General features: G+C 38.9%; 1 protein-coding gene across 1 annotated transcript in view; it reads left to right on the plus strand.

The window, feature by feature from the left end:
* The first annotated feature begins 4,797 nt into the window (after nucleotides 1-4,797).
* The window catches only part of NTN5 (netrin 5), a 94,486-nt gene continuing 77,974 nt past the window's right edge, over nucleotides 4,798-21,309 (plus strand). The window contains exons 1-2 of the mRNA XM_075276790.1: nucleotides 4,798-5,791; nucleotides 6,595-6,783. Of these exons, the coding sequence (XP_075132891.1) occupies nucleotides 4,798-5,791; nucleotides 6,595-6,783 (1,183 nt within the window). The remainder of the gene's footprint in view (nucleotides 5,792-6,594; nucleotides 6,784-21,309) is intronic.

Below are 21,309 nucleotides of genomic sequence, written 5' to 3' on the forward strand. Positions count from 1 at the left end.
ATGGTCACTGCACAGTACTGTTATGGAATGGTTTAACTATATCCTGTGATCAGTCGCTAAACACAGAGACATAAAGACAGCAAGGCAGCTCATTCTTCACTGATGTGTCGAGTGATGTCATGATTTAGCTAGCAAATAAGAGGGAGCTTTGTTACCTTTCTGACCCACCCATTTGGAGCAACATCTATTTGTCTCTGCTCTAATCTCCAGGATTGACTTCTAGGCGGTCCAGAACGTAAAATGTAAGCACACTAGAAGCACTTTTTAGGTACAGCATTTAGCATCCCATTTTTAATTTTGTCCAGGGCTACATTTTATCTAAAACCAGCCCTTAGTTTAGCCCACATGTCTGACACTTTTGTACCCAGGGTAATGTACTTAATGTTATATGTGGGTATAAACTGCTGTTTGGGCACACAACCAGGTGCAGAAGGGAAAGGGTGCTATTTTGATTTTTAAAGCACAAGTGTTGCATTAACTTATTTTGCAGAAATGAATATGCAGCTTATGGTTAAAGATAAAAATAACATTTTTTCCAGGAATACATCATTCCAGTATGTAATATGTTGTGCACAGTTTGTATAAGATATTTATGCTCCAAATACTTTTGTGCCCAGAATATCCACTTAACAGTTTTTGGAGTGTGTGCTTCTGCTGACACAAGCTAGGTACAACATATTGGGCACTGAAAGGGCGTATCTCTGAAAAAATTGCAATTTTCATTATCATTTGTGCAATTCTTAACGGTTAAAAAAGGAGATGGGAAGGAATTTTTTCCCCTGAAATGGGGCAATTGGCATGAGCCTCATGGTTTTTTTTTTTGCCTTTCCGTAGATCAACACTGTAGAGGATTGTAGGGTTATAGGTTGGACTTGATGGACTAATGTCTTCATCCAGACTTATCTACTATGCAACTATGTAACTATATAAGCTCACTACAGAACTTGATAAATCCCTTCAGTGGTGTAGTTTCCAAAATGGGGTAACAGGTCTAATTGAAAATTAACCAATTCTCTACTGAGAAATCACAGAGAGGTGTCTCGCTCAAATCATTATTATGCATACAGAGGATTCATTTAGAGGCCAATCCTGTGCTACCACATCCTGAATGACACAGGAAGCCACAGAAGCCAGAAGAAGAGTTGCAAAAGATGCTCTGCCTATACAAAAGCCCACCCACAGGGAAAAGTGTCATAGCAAACCTTATTGGCTTACATTTGAACCTCTGTGTTGGTTGTCTTGGTGATTGGCCTAAGAGAAGAATTAATTTGTGAATTTCTTTGGATAATAAAAAGAGAGTTTGTCTTTTTTTTTTTTTTTTACATCTCCATTAGAGTAATGATAAGGTTAAATTGAATATTGAGTATATATGAATATATATCATAGTCTAAGAATATATCTATTAACATATGCATATATATTTCAGAAATATATTTTATGTACTGTTGCTGAGACTCATATTAAAGTCACTGTACTTAAAGAGGACCTTTCACCGATTTGGGCACAGGCAGTTCTATATACTGCTGGGAAGCTGCCTATCGCGCTGTACTGTGGAGCGGGGAGGAACTCCCCCCTCCCTCTCCTGATAATACTCGTCTATGGACAAGCTGTGTAAGCAGAGGGAGGGGGCGTTCCTCCCCGCTCCACAGTACAGCGCGATAGGCGATGCTGGGCAGAAGGGTGTCCCTGGCTAATGGTCAGAAACACCCTTCTGACACTAAAGCGCTATGGTACCGGGACCGATAGCGCTTTACCCGGGGCACAGATCGGGAAAGCCGACAGTGCGCTGAATTCAGCGCACTGTCAGCTTTCCAGCAGTATATAGAACTGCCTGTGCCCAATCTGATGAAAGGTCCTCTTTAAATGCTCTCTATTAGACTATGTCTGCTGAGATCGCCCTCTGATGATTATATATGTTGATTTGTGTTAAATGCTATGTGCATAACACATATGCAGCTACATTGATCCCCTATGTTTCTATCAAAATGTTTGCGTTCAGTTAAAGCAAAATAAAATACATCCTCAACTTCAGGCAAAACAATAAGAAACAAAATCCTGCTTGTCTGAGCAACTAACTAAATAGTAAAATAAATTATCTATATGTGTGGTTTACTAACAGCCATATGAACAAACAGTCTCACCGGACTCAGAGCAATAGGAGAGACCCAGGCGCCTCCTCTCACTCCCTGGATCTGCACTGAAATGCAGGTTCTGCAGGCTTTTATGGCGCAGTAATGAGCCCAGAACTCACATCCAAACCCGCCCTGGACCATAAATATGTCAAAGACCTGGGGCTGATATAGCAGGACACCAGCACTTTGCCTGTCGCTTTCTCACATATTAGATAATTAATTCTAGCTATTAATTTAGGATGATAAATCATTTGTTCATCCTCCATCTCTAGTTTCATATCTTATTTGACCCTGTGTTTCTGGTTTATTACAGGTGCATAATTACCTGAAGATCTGATCCAACACTCAACATAATCAATACAATGAAGAAGGATAGCAACAGCATTCACATATGACACTTGTGGACTTGTCTATCATCAGGCTGAAAAATAATGCTACATATACAAGTGTAAGTGATAACACCATACATTGTATAACCCCATACAAACGTGACATACAGCATGAGTTAGAAAGACAATTAGTCATACAGAATAAAAATCAGAAAATTTTTAACAAATGCCATTAGACCTCAAAATATATAGAGTGACATATACCACTTAAACTATATATTTTTTAAAATGTAGATTGTGAGCCCCATATAGGCCCCATATTACATCACAATGTAATTTTTTTTTCTTTTAAGTATGTTTTTGTAGAATGGGAGGAAATCCACGTAAACACAGAGAGAACATACAAACTCCTTGCAGATGTTGTTCCTGGCGGAATTCAAACCCAGGACTACAGCACTGCAATGCTAACCACTGAGCCACTGAGCCACTGTGTTGCCCCTTACCACTTAAACTATATTAAACATATACCACTAAAATATATTTTATACAAGATTAGGAATAGTAGATAATACAACACAGTAATGAGTTTATGGAGTATGTAGACAGTCAGGTATCTACAAAGGATAAAATAAATAGATGATCAAAGTGCACATGACATATATAGCACGTAACATATAGCACATGACAGACAAGGAAATCACAAAAAGGGATATGGGAGAATAGAAGGCCAAGGGTGGGGGTTACATAAGGGAGTAACATATGAGAGATATAGTACAGAGTAGGTAAAAAGCAAATAAAGGATATGGCAAGGATAGGGCAAACAATATAAAGAGAAACAAAGCTATGAAACGGAGAAAAAAAAGGGGGGTAGAAATATGAACCAGAAAATAGGAGTAAAGGCATTAAATGTGGGGATATGATGTAGAGCAGTAAGAATGGAAAGGCAAAGTGGGCAAAGAGAAGGCCGATGTAGAAAAACTTAATGACCACCAGGTAATGTCAGGTGGAGACATAGTGAGACCTGTTAAAAAGACCTCTAAGGGTGCATTCACATGGAGGAAAATGGTGAGGAAATAGAGAGCCTTCACACGGAGTTTACGCTCCGCTCATTCTGAACGTAAACGGAACCGGAGCTCCTTCAAAAAACTTACCTGCTCTATCCTTGTTTGTTTTCACAAACACACAGACCCATTTGAAATGAATGGATCCGTTTTTAACTGATATAAAACAGATTGTCATCCGTCTGTTAAAAGTGGATCAGTGGGTTGGGTCAAAAAAGAAAGACCAATGAAATTCATCCATTGTTTTCACTGACAGTTAGAAACTACACTGGCATCATTTTAACTTTCCTTAGATGTTCTCTACTGTAAAGTTAATGAGGAATTTATATAATTAGCTATTTGTAAAAATAAATAAATAAACAAAAAAAAAAAACATTATTTGTGGTTGCAAAAACTTGGATCTTGTCTGTTTTACCCTATAGACATGGCAGGGGGTAGAATGCTTAAGTTGTATGAACAGTCCACGTACAACTTAAAGGGGTCAAAGTTTTAATGTCATCCCAGAAACACAAGATAGGAAATGACATATTGGTCAGTGGGGATCTGACCAACGGTACCTATACCAAACATGAGAAATAGAGCAGCAGGCTGTGCATACCCACAACTATTACATTTCATTCTGTGGGACAGACAAAAACTGCGCTCAACTACATCCACAATGCCAAAGAGAGTGAAATGAGCAGCAGTGTGCACGCTTGGCCTTCTATTCCATGTAGATGGAGGAACTGCATCCTGATGATTGTGGAAGTCCTAACAATGGGACTCTGAAACATCACCATGTTATTCTCTAACCCCACATAACATTAAAACTCAGGACAACCACTTTAATGGAATGGAATCTGCTACTGTTAATCTCATCAGCTTTTAATCAGTTTAGATCATTGAAAGATGAAAAACATAGCAATGTGTATATACATCATTATGAGCCTCTTAAGAAATTTTTTACACAGAAATTGTCATGCTTCTCTTACTGTGCTCTTATGTGAATTATCCTGACAAATTATTTTCTTTCTTTTATGGTTTCCCTTTGTTCTTACCTTAAGGATATTTCACAATGATATATTTTTCCATGTGTTTTTGAAAGAGTTATGATAATTTGCAGGAAATGTTATACATGCTTATCTTAGAGAATCAGATAACGTTCTTGTCAGAGTTACTTATGGTCACAAACCTTGTGAATCTCTTTAGGATGTTTATCTGTCTTTTATTCTTGTAATAGTTATATATATAATTTTTTTTTTTAAAGGTAATTTCCAACGTCCTAAATGTTCTGTCATGCCTCGATTTCCGTGGGGTTTTATTCTTTATTATATAATCTCCTTGATGTGCACAGTGCCCAAGGGTCAGGAGATTAATTCGAAGAACGTTACTACACAACGCAAGCCACAGATTGGCCCATGTTATGTTGCCAAACATAGGGCAAAATACTGCATCCCAGATTTTATAAATATTGCTCTGGGGAAAGAGGTAATTACATCCAACACCTGTGGACGTACACCACAAAAACTCTGCTCTTTTGTAGACGTTACAAATGTGACATCACTACAATGTCAATTATGCGATCAGAAGAAGACTGAAACGTCTTATCCACCATCATACATGACTGACACAGATGCTGAAACATGCTGGAGGTCAGAAAGTGGTATAACTTATCCACAGAATGTCACATTGACTTTACCTCTTCGACGGAGATTTGAGTTAGTTTATATTAGTCTACGTTTCTGCTCTCCTCGTCCTGACTCTATGGCATTTTACAAATCTATGGACTATGGAAAAACATGGATTCCTTTCCAGTTTTATTCTACTCATTGTCGACGTGTTTATGATCGGACAACCACCAGTGCTATTACAAAACCCATGCAGCATGAAGCCACTTGCACTGATTTCCAAACCGGACTTAAACCACTAACTAAAGGACTCGTGGCTTTTATGCCACTAGCAGGTCGCCCTTCTGCACATAGATTTGAATACAGTCCTGTTCTGCAAGATTGGGTGACAGCTACAGATATTCGTGTGGTCTTTAGTCGACTTCACCATGGAAAAAAAATCGGAATCCGAAGGAAGACTGCTTTCTATGGGGTTTCTGAATTCCAGGTTGGAGGAAGGTGCAAATGTAATGGCCATGCATCACGCTGTATAGCTAGTAAAGAGGAATTTATATGTGACTGTCAACATAATACCATTGGTCCAGAATGTGATGCCTGTAAGCCCTTTTATTATGACAGACCTTGGCAAAGAGCAACTCCAAGCAATGCACATGAGTGTGTAGGTAAGTTTGTAAAGATAGTTATTGAAACATTTGATGAATATTTAAAACAGTCCTTAAATATGTTTTTATGTAATTTTACCATGAACCCTAAACTCCTATTGTGTTATTATTGTGTTCCTGACAGACATAGTAATAACAAGTATTTTGAATAAAGAATTGTAGACAGTTTGTTGTCTCACTCAAAGTTTTCTTTTAGCTATAAAGTATTGTCTGATTGTATCAGTCCCAAGGGTTGCAATATGCATAAAGGGTTATTCCTATCCAAAAACTTTCTTTAAAAAATGAAAGAATATGCCTTTCATGTCTGGTAGGTAGAGGTTTAAATTTATAGTTCGCACCTAACCTGGTAAACATAGAAACAGAATTTCATCCGCTGCACGTAAGCAGAATGAATGACAGCAAGCAGAGATCTAGAAAACTGTTAGAAACTGATACAGAAAGTATATTGGAAAATTGTACAACTTTTTATTATACAAACAATAATATTTGTCAGAAAGAGACCAACCCCTTTAAGTGGCAGGGACCTGTTTAGGACTCATTGTTCCAGAGTAAAAACATTGTTAGAGAGCAAGGGAAATTTTGTCGTACATATGGTGCAAATAAGGAAGCAAACAATATCTAATAGGTGTTATATACATTAAACTGTACATTTTTCAGAATTATATCAATTAAACTACATGGGTGTATTAATGTATTTATGATAGTTTACTGCATTGAATGTATTAAAAAGTATGGTATGTCATTCGCTTAACATCAAACTTGAGAATAATGTTATGTTAATTATAATGTATCTTCTCTTGTAGCTTGTGAGTGTAATCAACATTCTAATCGCTGCAGATTTAACATGGAACTGTACAAGTTGTCAGGCAGAAAAAGTGGGGGTGTATGTTTAAACTGCCGCCACAACACTGCTGGACGTCATTGTCACTACTGCAAACAAGGTTTTAAGCGTGATTTGAGCAAATCTATATCAAGCCGAAAAGTCTGCAAACGTAAGCATACATTATTAATGTTTTTCAATATAACTATTGTTACACCCTCATTCAGTACCAGTAATGTTGTGCAGTGGTGCCCAAGAATAGGCTCCTAGGTGAAACAGTAATTGCTATCCAGGACAACATAAACAATCTAAACCAAATGGAATTCATGCATCAATTCTCTGAGAATGTCTAAAGGTTGCTCATTATTCAGTGCACCTTCATTCCAGTGTAACTACAACTAGTGTGGTGTCATACCAAGGGATATCTCTAAGAATCCTCCTGTGGTCCAGCTCTTACATCCAACTACCATTATGACCTCAGGAGACACACCAAAAATCAAAACATGTATCCCCCAACTAGGGTTGCTTACCTTCTTACACTAATACATATTTCAGTGTTATACTTCAGGTGTTTCTTTAGATTTTTTTTTTTTTCATATTATAGCTGTAACTCATTGAGTAAAATGTCAACTCTTTTATCACTCTTTTATCACTCTTAGCCAGGTTAGACAACCACAGTCTGAACATAAAGGTGTTCAGACACATGTTTGCTCAATTCCATTCATAACTCCAATAGACAAACTAAAGCAGAGGTGACTAAAATTGAACTGAAAGTAGCCCTCTCACAAAACAAAATTCTCTGGCCCATTAGTAACATTCATGATGTAAATCGTCCCTCCATGTCATGTAACCAAACCTTTGTATCTCCAACTTACACAGTGTCTAATGTGTGGACAAGAAGTTTTTTTTCTCCCCAATTCCAATGAGAGCATCTCGGTGAGACTCATAGGAACAAATAGAGGAACTGATTTCCTGTGTCCACAAAGAAAAAAAAAAAAGATAACACACGATACAATCACAAATAAAAAGAATAGTTCATATAAGTTAGAAAAAAACAGCTCTGTATTTATTAGGCTTGAATTCTGTTTAATTGTAGATGCATAGTTAACTACTAAGTCAAAAACAAACAATTTAGACGTATATGCCTACTAACAGAATAAGGATTTGTTTCCTATGTGGATATGCATCATCCCAGGGAATGAAGGTGGAACTTATCATTGGCTGGAATTGGGTTAGAACATGGATGGCTTTTTAACGCTATCTGTCATGGTGGCCAGGGGTGAACCTACCTTTGTCGCCACCCGAGGCGGACAACAGAAAGCCGACCCCCCCTGGAGGAGGGGGTGGAGCGGAGCGAAGGGGGCATGCTGGAGCGGCGTTAGCAGGCAGAGAGCAGGCAGGGAGACGACCTGCTCTCTGCCTGAGTGTGAGGGGAGGCCGCTGGAGCAGTGCTGCTCCAGCGGCCTCCCCAATCTACCGCTCGGTGACGGTGACACTAAGCCAGTCCAGGACAGCTTCTCCTGGACTGGCTTAGGTAAGCAAAAATGCCTCCTTCCCCAGGGCCCTGGCATAGCGCCGCCTGAAGTGGTCGCTTCAGGTCGCCTCATGGGAGGTGCGGCGCTGATGGTGGCTACCTTTTCCACAAAACCTTCTAGCCCTAGTGCTGTACAATGTTTAGGAGGATGCACGAATATAGATAATAATGAGGTTGCAGAGTGCTCTTTTTGTTATAGGCAGGAGACCTGTGACAGTTAATAGGTATAGGGTGGCACTCTTTACTTCAGCAATCAAGCAGTTCCACTTCCATTCAGAAGATGTTACATGGTTTTCGACATGAGTGATCCCATTTGTTTCTCATTCCCTCTGATCCTTTCCTCCAAGTCCCCTTTCTTATCCTCATTTCTTGCTATTTTATAATTTTAATTCCTCCCACTTTTAAGAACAAGTAAAAGAAATGCCAATCCCATTTTATAGCTGTCACAGCAGCAAGAAGCCAAATGTTTCTATCTGAAAGTCTCAGTTCATTATTATTATAAGAATGAGGCTAAGAAAGGGGATTTGGAGACAGGGTTAAAGCATTTGCTACAGAGGAAAGGATCAGAGAATCAACATTATAAAAGAGCACAAAAATATACTCAACATTAGAGTTGGACAAACCATTTCGTAATGCGCCTGGTTCGTCCAGAATATTTCAAATTGTATTCCATACATTCTCAGCCTTTAGTTGCTGACTGTAATGGTGGACTGCATCATAGTCTATAGCACAGTTATAAAAAAGCAACAGGAATTTCAGCAATAGAGAACAAGGAGATTACTGATAGAAGAGATAGGATAAGATCACATTAGACTTAGTGAGGGGGGATCTGTGCTACTGATGCACAGACAGACAGTTAACCCTTTCATTATCAATAATCTAACTTTGTTAAGCAGTTTCATCTATATACACTTTCTTTAAATATACTTTTTACCAACAAAACAATCATGCTAGTGAAACATGTTTGTGGAGGACTTTGTAGGGCAAGAGTTTTCATTTATTCATTAAATGTATTTGCTGATATTGCCTGTGCAATTCTGAAAAAAAAAAAAAGTTTAATATAAGTGTTTTTCTTTTTTTTGTCTAATCTGTCCTAATTAAAAATACATCTAGTAATTTCATAAGATGTTTTTACTGCTCTGGTGAAAATACTCAGTGTGATGGAGCATTGTTAAACTGAAAAAAATATTATTTGCTTAAGCATTTATTTTTATTCACAACTCTGCATATATACACAGTCATGTAGCCTCTGCTAATCTAAAAAAACAATCTCACTTCACACTCAGTCTTGTGTATGACATAATTGCAATGTAGTGTTTATTCGTCACACAGGGTCAGTGACCAATGTTGAATTGAGGGGAGTTGAGTAAACCTATACATTTTCGGTCATTTGACCTTCCTCAGACTCTACAAATGTACATAGAATCATAAATATATAGTGTAAATACATGAAAAATTACAAATCAACAGGTAATATATACACATATATACAATCAAAATGTCACATATGAATATAGCTGCATAATATGTTAATTCTTCTTGGTAAAGGTTTATGGTATCCTACTAATATTATAAGTGTGAAAGTTTGTGTGTTTGGATGTTTGGATGTTTGTGAGTTTGGATGTTTGTTCCTCAATCACGCTAAAACGCCTGGACGGATTTGCGTGCAATTTTCCACAAACATAGTTTTCCCTTAGGATTGAGTCACAGGCTACTTTTGGTGCCACTAAACAACATGGCTTCCTAGCAGGAGACTCACAAAAGCAGGACTCCTAGCCCCGGCTATAGACTCACACACACTGCCTGGCATTTCCTGTCTCAACCTGCCTGCACACTCCTTACTGTCACCTCAGGAGTAGCCCTCACTCTACTCACTCACATAACACATCACATTGTCTGTATCACTACATACACAACACATCACATTGTCTGTATCACTACATACACACTCACACACACTGCCTGGCATTTCCTGCCTCAACCTGCCTGCACACTCCTTACTGTCACCTCAGGAGTAGCCCTCACTCTACTCACTCACATTTTACATATAGCTTTCCACTATATAACACATCACATTGTCTGTATCACGACATACACAATACAACACATCACATTGTCTGACACAATACAACACATCACATTGTCTGACACAATACAACACATCACATTGTCTGACACAATACAACACATCACATTGTCTGTATCACGACATACACAATACAACACATCACATTGTCTGTATCACGACATACACAATATAACACATCACATCACATTTGCTAGCCCACCAAACTTTTTAAAGCACTTTTACAGTTTCACACGTCTGTGTCCGCCCAATTCTCAAATCACCGCAGACGAAGTCGCGGGTAAAAGCTAGTATGCAATATATTAAAGGAAACAAAATAAAAAATATAATTGCCATTATATAGAAGAGCTGAGTTATAGATACATCAAAGTAGAATGTACGTAATATGAATAGAATGTAAATGAATAAACAATAGACTCCACAACAAATAAAGGTAGACTGTACTTTAAAGCATAATCACAAGAACGTAGGAAATGGTGAGTCATTAAGAATGTAACATAAATCAGATGTAGACATACTGTGACTTAGATAATGAAAAGCAATCTGCAATTCGAGAGCGGAGCTATAAGTCTGAAAATATATATCTGACAATATACAGTAAAAGCCCATGCTACATAAACAAGAGTCAAGAGCAATTAGAAATTGAAGGGGCAGAACTATAGATCAAATTGGTACATTCGTCAATATACATTACATGAATCACAAAGCAAATGGACAATATAGGGAGATGGGAACCTATACCTAAGTCTAAAGAATAGAATAAAAGAAAGGAGATGCCTGTGTGGCTGTCCATAAGCACTGCAAGTAGAATGGCACGTTATGTCAATGACAGGGGCCATTGTTTAAAAATGTCAGACACAAGGAGACTCCAGAAACAGTGCTAACACCCATGCCAGTGCCTTAGTGATGTCTGGTGGTATGACCTCGTGTATCACGATCTTGTTATTTGGGAGACTGCATCTTCACTAAGAAATAACATGCGCACTACTTGGCATTTCGGCAAGATCAGGATCTCGCCGCTGTACATAAGAGAATATGTATAATATATATATATATATATATATATATATATATATATATATACAGTCCTATGAAAAAGTTTGGGCACCCCTATTAATCTTAATCATTTTTAGTTCTAAATATTTTGGTGTTTGCAACAGCCATTTCAGTTTGATATATCTAATAACTGATGGACACAGTAATATTTCAGGATTGAAATGAGGTTTATTGTACTAACAGAAAATGCGCAATATGCATTAAACCAAAATTTGACCGGTGCAAAAGTATGGGTACCCTTATCATTTTATTGATTTGAATACTCCTAACTACTTTTTACTGACTTACTGAAGCACAAAATTGGTTTTGTAACCTCAGTGAGCTTTGAACTTCATAGCCAGGTGTATCCAATCATGAGAAAAGGTATTTAAGGTGGCCAATTGCAAGTTGTTCTACTATTTGAATCTCCTCTGAAGAGTGGCATCATGGGCTACTCAAAACAACTCTCAAATGATCTGAAAACAAAGATTGTTCAACATAGTTGTTCAGCGGAAGGATACAAAAAGTTGTCTCAGAGATTTAACCTGTCAGTTTCCACTGTGAGGAACATAGTAAGGAAATGGAAGACCACAGGGACAGTTCTTGTTAAGCCCAGAAGTGGCAGGCCAAGAAAAATATCAGAAAGGTAGAGAAGAAGAATGGTGAGAACAGTCAAGGACAATCCACAGACCACCTCCAAAGAGCTGCAGCATCATCTTGCTGCAGATGGTGTCACTGTGCATCGGTCAACTATACAGCGCACTTTGCACAAATAGAAGCTGTATGGGAGAGTGATGAGAAAGAAGCCGTTTCTGCACGTACGCCACAAATAGAGTTGCCTGAGGTATGAAAAAGCACATTTGGACAAGGCAGCTTCATTTTGGAAACAAAAATTGAGCTGTTTGGTTATAAAAAAAGGCGTTATGCATGGCGTCCAAAAAGAAACAGCATTCCAAGAAAAACACATGCTACCCACTGTAAAATTTGGTGGAGGTTCCATCATGCTTTGGGGCTGTGTGGCCAATGCCGGCATCGGGAATCTTGTTAAAGTTGAGGGTCGCATGGATTCCACTCAGTATCAGCAGATTCTTGAGAATAATGTTCAAGAATCAGTGACGAAGTTGAAGTTACGCCGGGGATGGATATTTCAGCAAGACAATGATCCAAAACACCGCTCCAAATCCTCAGGCATTCATGCAGAGGAACAATTACAATGTTCTGGAATGGCCATCCCAGTCCCCAGACCTGAATATCATTGAACATCTGTGGGATGATTTGAAGCGGGCTGTCCATGCTCGGCGACCATCTAACTTAACTGAACTTGAATTGTTTGTCCAAAATACCTTTATCCAGGATCCAGGAACTGATTAAAAGCTACAGGAAGCGACTAGAGGCTGTTATCTTTGCAAAAGGAGGATGTACTAAATATTAATGTCACTTTTCTGTTGAGGTGCCCATACTTTTGCACCGGTCAAATTTTGGTTTAATGCATATTGCGCATTTTCTGTTAGTACAATAAACCTCATTTCAATCCTGAAATATTACTGTGTCCATCAGTTATTAGATATATCAAACTGAAATGGCTGTTGCAAATACCAAAATATTTAGAACTAAAAATGATTAAGATTAATAGGGGTGCCCAAACTTTTTCATAGGACTGTATATATATATATATATATATATATATATATATATATATATATATATATATCAAGGGGAAAACTGTAGGAGGTGTATGTAAATAGTAGATGGTTGAAAAAAAGACTGAAGTCAGATAAAAAAGAAAGGAGTATCAGATGAAATGTACCGTATATACTCGAGTATAAGCCAACCTGAGTATAAGCCGACCCCCTAATTTTACCGCAAAAAACTGGGAAAACTTATTGACTCGAGTATACGCCTAGGGGGGGAAATGTAGCAGGTACTGGAAAATTTCAAAAATTAAAATGGTTTTTGGGTAGTTGCTGGGTGCTGGGAAAGGGGAGGGGATGTTTTGGTTGTCTGTCTACCCCTTCCCTGAGCTTGAGGACTGGGTTGTTTTTTTCCCCCACGTGGATTTAAGCCTGGTTGAATATAGGGTATCTGCTCCTATGTGCTCCTATTAACCCCTTCCTGACGGAACAGGAGCACTGCAGATCCCCTATATTCAGTAGACACAAGGATATCTAATGTGTATAATGTGTTTCACAGTAATTTTCTACTTTTATATGTATGCTAGGGAAAGGAGTGATTTAGAACTTTTATTTATTTTATTTTTTTTATTATATTCTTTAAAGCTTCTTTTTTCCCCCCACTATTTTATGGGAGATTCTATACATTACTATAGCGGCTGGTCATAGACACCCCCCCCCCCAGTTTTTCAGCAGAAAAACTGTGCTTAAAAATTCAGCTTATACTCGAGTATATACGGTACATGTTAATATGTGTGTATTTAATTATGGAAATAAATGAGGATAACTATGGATATGATATGAAGGAAGAGTGAAAAGGGACGTGAAAAAATGAATATCTAAAACAAAAAATCTAGATGTGATGATATGGTAAATAACACAGAGCCTCCACACTGCTAATATAGGGGGTAGCCATCGTTCAGTGGTACTACCTCCCTGTCTGTTATACGATATAGACTGACCACCCGGACAGAAGAATTAGGGACAGTTGATTTAGGGACACACAAAAAACAAATTCTCTGCATAATATATTATATAACATTTCAGTGCTAGTCCGATTGCCGAATAGACATACTGACGATTTCCATAGAATATAAAATATATCTATACGAAAGATGACATTTTGTATTTTCTATTTGTATCCAATGCACTTCTCATCGTTTTAATATCAGAATGCAATCTCCATCCCTGTGTGGTACAGGTACATGCTCTAAAACTTGAAATCAAGGTTGTGCTATAGTATGATTACACCTTATGAAGTGAGTAGGGCTGGGGAGCAGCAGGTTATGGCAAGGAATGATGGATTTAAGCTGTTTTATGCAGTCTTGCACATGTTAGGTACTTAGATACAACACATAAGTAGAATTGCATGTATAGTAACCATTTATCCTTATTAGAGATGAGTGAGTAGTGTTCGATGGAGTAGGTGTTCGATCGAATACTACGGTATTCGAGATACTCGTACTCGATCGAACACTACTAGCTGTTCAAAGTTTAGCTGAAAGGAGTGGCACCCGGTTTGGTCTTCTGCTGCTGTAACCCATCTGCCTCAAAGTTCGACGTACTGTGCGTTCAGAGATGCTCTTCTGGCTACCTTGGTTGTAACGGGTGGCTATTTGAGTCACTGTTGCCTTTCTATCAGCTCGAACCAGTCTGGCCATTCTCCTCTGACCTCTGGCATCAACAACGCATTTCCGCCCACAGAACTGCCGCTCACTGGATGTTTTTTCTTTTTCGGACCATTCTCTGTAAACCCTAGAAATGGTTGTGCGTGAAAATCCCAGTAGATCAGCAGTTTCTGAAATACTCAGACCAGCCCTTCTGGCACCAACAACCATGCCACGTTCAAAGGCACTCAAATCACCTTTCTTCCCATACTGATGCTCGGTTTGAACTGCAGGAGATTGTCTTGACCATGTCTACATGCCTGAATGCACTGAGTTGCCGCCATGTGATTGGCTGATTAGAAATTAAGTGTTAACGAGCAGTTGGACAGGTGTACCTAATAAAGTGGCCGGTGAGTGTATATATATATATATACAGTATATATATATATATATATATATATATATATATATATATATGAAGGTGACAGGCAAAGTGCTGGAGTCCCACTAATTCCTGATTTATGTGTGGTCCAGTGTGGGTCTGGAATAGGTTTTAGCACCAGGTGTGGGTCCTACGGCTCATTACTGGCCCATAAAATGTTGCAGAGCCTGCACTTCAGAGCATATCCAAGAAGTGAGGAGGTGGCTGGGTTTGTCATGTAACCCTGAGTCTGGTGAGATCAATTTGTGCTTGTTTTTTGTTTGTGTGACCGGTAGTAAGCCACAAGTATAGTTAGATTATTACCTAATTACCTTATTACCTACTTAGTCGCTCGAACGAGCAGGAATTTGTTTTATTTTTGCCGGAAATAAAGGCTGTATTTTGTTTTGCTCATTTGTGCCTGAAGTGAAGGTTTATCTATTTTCCTGTTTTTTTAAATAAACCGGTTTGCTGCACATTTTTGTGTCCATGTCTTGACTTTTTGGGTCAGCACCACCACTTCTACTGAGCTACCTTCCCATATGTGTTTTATATATATATATATATATATATATATATATATATATATATATATACAGTCCTATGAAAAAGTTTGGGCACCCCTATTAATCTTAATCATTTTTTGTTCTAAATATTTTGGTGTTTGCAACAGCCATTTCAGTTTGATATATCTAATAACTGATGGACACAGTAATATTTCAGGATTGAAATGAGGTTTATTGTACTAACAGAAAATGTGCAATATGCATTAAACCAAAATTTGACCGGTGCAAAAGTATGGGCACCCTTATCATTTTATTGATTTGAATTCCCCTAACTACTTTTTACTGACTTACTGAAGCACAAAATTGGTTTTGTAACCTCAGTGAGCTTTGAACTTCATAGCCAGATGTATCCAATCATGAGAAAAGGTATTTAAGGTGGCCAATTGCAAGTTGATCTCCTATTTGAATCTCCTCTGAAGAGTGGCATCATGGGCTACTCAAAACAACTCTCAAATGATCTGAAAACAAAGATTGTTCAACATAGTTGTTCAGGGGAAGGATACAAAAAGTTGTCTCAGAGATTTAACCTGTCAGTTTCCACTGTGAGGAACATAGTAAGGAAATGAAAGACCACAGGGACAGTTCTTGTTAAGCCCAGAAGTGGCAGGCCAAGAAAAATATCAGAAAGGCAGAGAAGAAGAATGGTGAGAACAGTCAAGGACAATCCACAGACCACCTCCAAAGAGCTGCAGCATCATCTTGCTGCAGATGGTGTCACTGTGCATCGGTCAACTATACAGCGCACTTTGCACAAATAGAAGCTGTATGGGAGAGTGATGAGAAAGAAGCCGTTTCTGCACGTACGCCACAAATAGAGTTGCCTGAGGTATGAAAAAGCACATTTGGAGAAGCCAACTTCATTTTGGAAACAAAGATTGAGTTGTTTGGTTATAAAAAAAAGGCGTTATGCATGGCATCCAAAAAGAAACAGCATTCCAAGAAAAACACATGCTATCCACTGTAAAATTTGGTGGAGGTTCCATCATGCTTTGGGGCTGTGTGGCCAATGCCGGCATCGGGAATCTTGTTAAAGTTGAGGGTCGCATGGATTCCACTCAGTATCAGCAGATTCTTGAGAATAATGTTCAAGAATCAGTGACGAAGTTGAAGTTACGCCGGGGATGGATATTTCAGCAAGACAATGATCCAAAACACCGCTCCAAATCCTCAGGCATTCATGCAGAGGAACAATTACAATGTTCTGGAATGGCCATCCCAGTTCCCAGACCTGAATATCATTGAACATCTGTGGGATGATTTGAAGCGGGCTGTCCATGCTCGGCGACCATCTAACTTAACTGAACTTGAATTGTTTGTCCAAAATACCTTTATCCAGGATCCAGGAACTGATTAAAAGCTACAGGAAGCGACTAGAGGCTGTTATCTTTGCAAAAGGAGGATGTACTAAATATTAATGTCACTTTTCTGTTGAGGTGCCCATACTTTTGCACCGGTCAAATTTCGGTTTAATGCATATTGCGCATTTTCTGTTAGTACAATAAACCTCATTTCAATCCTGAAATATTACTGTGTCCATCAGTTATTAGATATATCAAACTGAAATGGCTGTTGCAAATACCAAAATATTTAGAACTAAAAATGATTAAGATTAATAGGGGTGCCCAAACTTTTTCATAGGACTGTATATATATATATATATATATATATATATATATATATATATATATATACATATTGTTGATATGTACTTATTCATGTATTTGCACTATATATTTATGATTCCATGTACGTTTTGTAGAGTCTGAGGAAGGTCACATGGCTGAAATCGTGTACTTTTTGTTTGATCAACTCAACATTGGTCACTGTTCCTGTGTGGTGAATAAGCACTACATTGCAAGTAATCAAATAAACAAGACTGAGTGTGAAGTCATTCACTCAATATGCCTCGCCTAATATAAAAAAAATAATCTCCCTTATTTAAGGTTAGTTATTTAAAATAATTTATTTAGAGTGTTGTTCACCCAACATTTAATTTATTTAATATAAACTTAATGGCATAGTTCTAGTCTAATACTCAATGACAAGATGACCCTTTTAGTGCTATGCAATTTTTCTTGAAAATTTTTTTAATTAAAAAAAATAAAATACACAATGTGAAAACTGGTGCCAAATCACAAATCACTATGGATTAAAACAAGTTAGAGCCCAGAGTATAATAATAACAGTATTTCTTGGGTTCTTGCCGTGGGAACTGTATCCTTAAATGTCAGTCCCTGTTCATGGCCAGCTCCCCTTCCCCTTCTTCCTCCCAGGGGGCCACAGCAACATGATATGGGATGGGACACCCTGGAGGAGAAGTGGAGATGGTCATGCGCAGGAACAAGAATCAGTATGTAAATAGGGTCTATTTAAAAAATAAAAAACAGCAGGGACCCACGGGGCCCAGTAAGGTCATGGGCCTTGTGGCAGCTGCTATGGCTGCAATAGCAGCAGTAATTATGCTGGGCTCAGGGTGACAGAGTGTCATGATAGGAAGCACCAATAATACTGCACCCAGCTATAGCCCAAACACCCCAAAGACCTGCTTGGGGTAGATCCAAGACAAGTTTGGGTGGTGATGGCACAGGCAGCAACATTTCTTGTTTTGTCCTCAGCAGTTACTTACTCTGAAAAACGATAATTATCCTTAGGCATGCAGGGAACAAGGGAACTAGGTCTCTCCATAACCACTTAAAAGAGCATCACCAGCATATTTGGCAAAATCGAATTAGCAGTGGCACCAAAGAAGCAGCTGTTTCATCCTTTCTGCCTATGATTGTCTTTGTATTCAAGCCACATCCATTCTACACCCAGCCTATGGTGGTCATCATGAACAGAGAAAGAAAGGGCACATGGCTAAAAAAGGTCTATTCAATTTTTTATGTATAGTAATCTATGAAGCTGACTCTGCCAATGCAACCCTACAAGCTACAAAAACAATAGCCATCTGTGAAATATAACAGCAGAAAAACAATGAATCAAATATATTGATACAAGTTACCATGTGATTTGTGATCAATAGAGATGAGCGAACAGTGTTCTATCGAACTCATGTTCGATCGGATATTAGGCTGTTCGGCATGTTCGAATTGAATCGAACACCGCGTGGTAAAGTGCGCCATTACTCGATTCCCCTCCCACCTTCCCTGGCGCCTTTTTTGCTCCAATAACAGCGCAGGGTAGGTGGGACAGGAACTACGACACCGGTGACGTTGAAAAAAGTAGGCAAAACCCATTGGCTGCCGAAAACATGTGACCTCTAATTTAAAAGAACAGCGACGCCCAGCTTCGCGTCATTCTGAGCTTGCAATTCACCGGGGACGGAGGTTTCCGTCCAGTTAGCTAGGGGTTAGATTCTGGGTAGGCAGGGACAGGCTAGATAGGAAGGAGAAGACAACCACAACAGCTCTTGTAAGAGCTAAATTCCAGGGAGAAGCTTGTCAGTGTAACGTGGCACTGACGGGCTCAATCGCCGCAACCCAGCTTTCCCAGGATCCTGAATGGAATACACTGTCAGTGTATTCCCGTATACCCGATATATACCCCCGATACCCGTTCCAACGGTGTGCCCCCCCACCTTCACCCCAGAAATACCCTGCAAGTCCCCTAGCAATAGGATTGGGGCTATATACACCCACTATTTTTGCTACTGCCATATAGTGCCATTGTCTCACTGGGAATTCAAAGAATATATTGGGCTTACATATAACTTCAATTCCAGGGAGAAGCTTGTCAGTGTAACGTGGCACTGACGGGCTCAATCGCCGCAACCCAGCTTTCCCAGGATCCTGAATGGAACACACTGACAGTGTATTCCCGTATACCCCATATATACACCCCAAATCCCCATTCCAACGGTGTGCCCCCCCACCTTCACCTCAGAAATACCCTGCAAGTCCCCTAGCAATAGAATTGGGGCTATATACACCCACAATTTTTGCTACTGGTATATAGTGCCATTGTCTGACTGGGAATTCAAAGAATATATTGGGGTGACGTGCACCCACAATTTTTGCTACTGCTATACTGTGCCATTGTCTCACTGGGAATTCAAAGAATATATTGGGGTTATGTGCACCCACAATTTTTACTACTGGTATACAGTGCCATTGTCTGACTGGGAATTCAAAGAATATATTGGGGTTACGTGCACCCACAATTTTTGCTACTGCTATACAGTGCCATTGTCTCACTGGGAATTCAAAGAATATATTGGGGTTATGTGCACCCACAATTTTTACTACTGGTATACAGTGCCATTGTCTGACTGGGAATTCAAAGAATATATGGGGGTTACGTGCACCCACAATTTTTGCTACTGCTATACAGTGCCATTGTCTCACTGGGAATTCAAAGAATATATGGGGGTTATGTGCACCCACAATTTTTACTACTGGTATACAGTGCCATTGTCTGACTGGGAATTCAAAGAATATATTGGGGTTATGTGCACCCACAATTTTTACTACTGGTATACAGTGCCATTGTCTGACTGGGAATTCAAAGAATATATGGGGGTTATGTGCACCCACAATTTTTAATACTGGTATACAGTGCCATTGTCTGACTGGGAATTCAAAGAATATATTGGGGTTATGTGCACCCACAATTTTTAATACTGGTATACAGTGCCATTGTCTGACTGGGAATTCAAAGAATATATGGGGGTTATGTGCACCCACAATTTTTGCTACTGGTATATAGTGCCATTGTCTGACTGGGAATTCAAAGAATATATGGGGGTTACGTGCACCCACAATTTTTGCTACTGCTATACAGTTCCATTGTCTCACTGGGAATTCAAAGAATATATGGGGGTTATGTGCACCCACAATTTTTAATACTGGTATACAGTGCCATTGTCTGACTGGGAATTCAAAAAATATATGGGGGTTATGTGCACCCACAATTTTTACTACTGGTATATAGTGCCATTGTCTGACTGGGAATTCAAAGAATATATGGGGGTTATGTGCACCCACAATTTTTAATACTGGTATACAGTGCCATTGTCTGACTGGGAATTCAAAGAATATATTGAGGTTATGTGCACCCACAATTTTTACTACTGGTATACAGTGCTATTGTCTCACTGGGAATTCAAAGAATATATTGGGGTTATGTGCACCCACAATTTTTACTACTGGTATATAGTGCCATTGTCTGACTGGGAATTCAAAGAATATATGGGGGTTACGTGCACCCACAATTTTTGCTACTGCTATACAGTTCCATTGTCTCACTGGGAATTCAAAGAATATATGGGGGTTATGTGCACCCACAATTTTTAATACTGGTATACAGTGCCATTGTCTGACTGGGAATTCAAAGAATATATTGGGGTTATGTGCACCCACAATTTTTACTACTGGTATATAGTGCCATTGTCTGACTGGGAATTCAAAGAATATATGGGGGTTACGTGCACCCACAATTTTTGCTACTGCTATACAGTTCCATTGTCTCACTGGGAATTCAAAGAATATATGGGGGTTATGTGCACCCACAATTTTTAATACTGGTATACAGTGCCATTGTCTGACTGGGAATTCAAAGAATATATTGGGGTTATGTGCACCCACAATTTTTACTACTGGTATATAGTGCCATTGTCTGACTGGGAATTCAAAGAATATATGGGGGTTACGTGCACCCACAATTTTTGCTACTGCTATACAGTTCCATTGTCTCACTGGGAATTCAAAGAATATATGGGGGTTATGTGCACCCACAATTTTTAATACTGGTATACAGTGCCATTGTCTGACTGGGAATTCAA

This window comes from Leptodactylus fuscus, chromosome 6, assembly GCF_031893055.1.
Source record: "Leptodactylus fuscus isolate aLepFus1 chromosome 6, aLepFus1.hap2, whole genome shotgun sequence".
NCBI lineage: Eukaryota > Metazoa > Chordata > Amphibia > Anura > Leptodactylidae > Leptodactylus > Leptodactylus fuscus.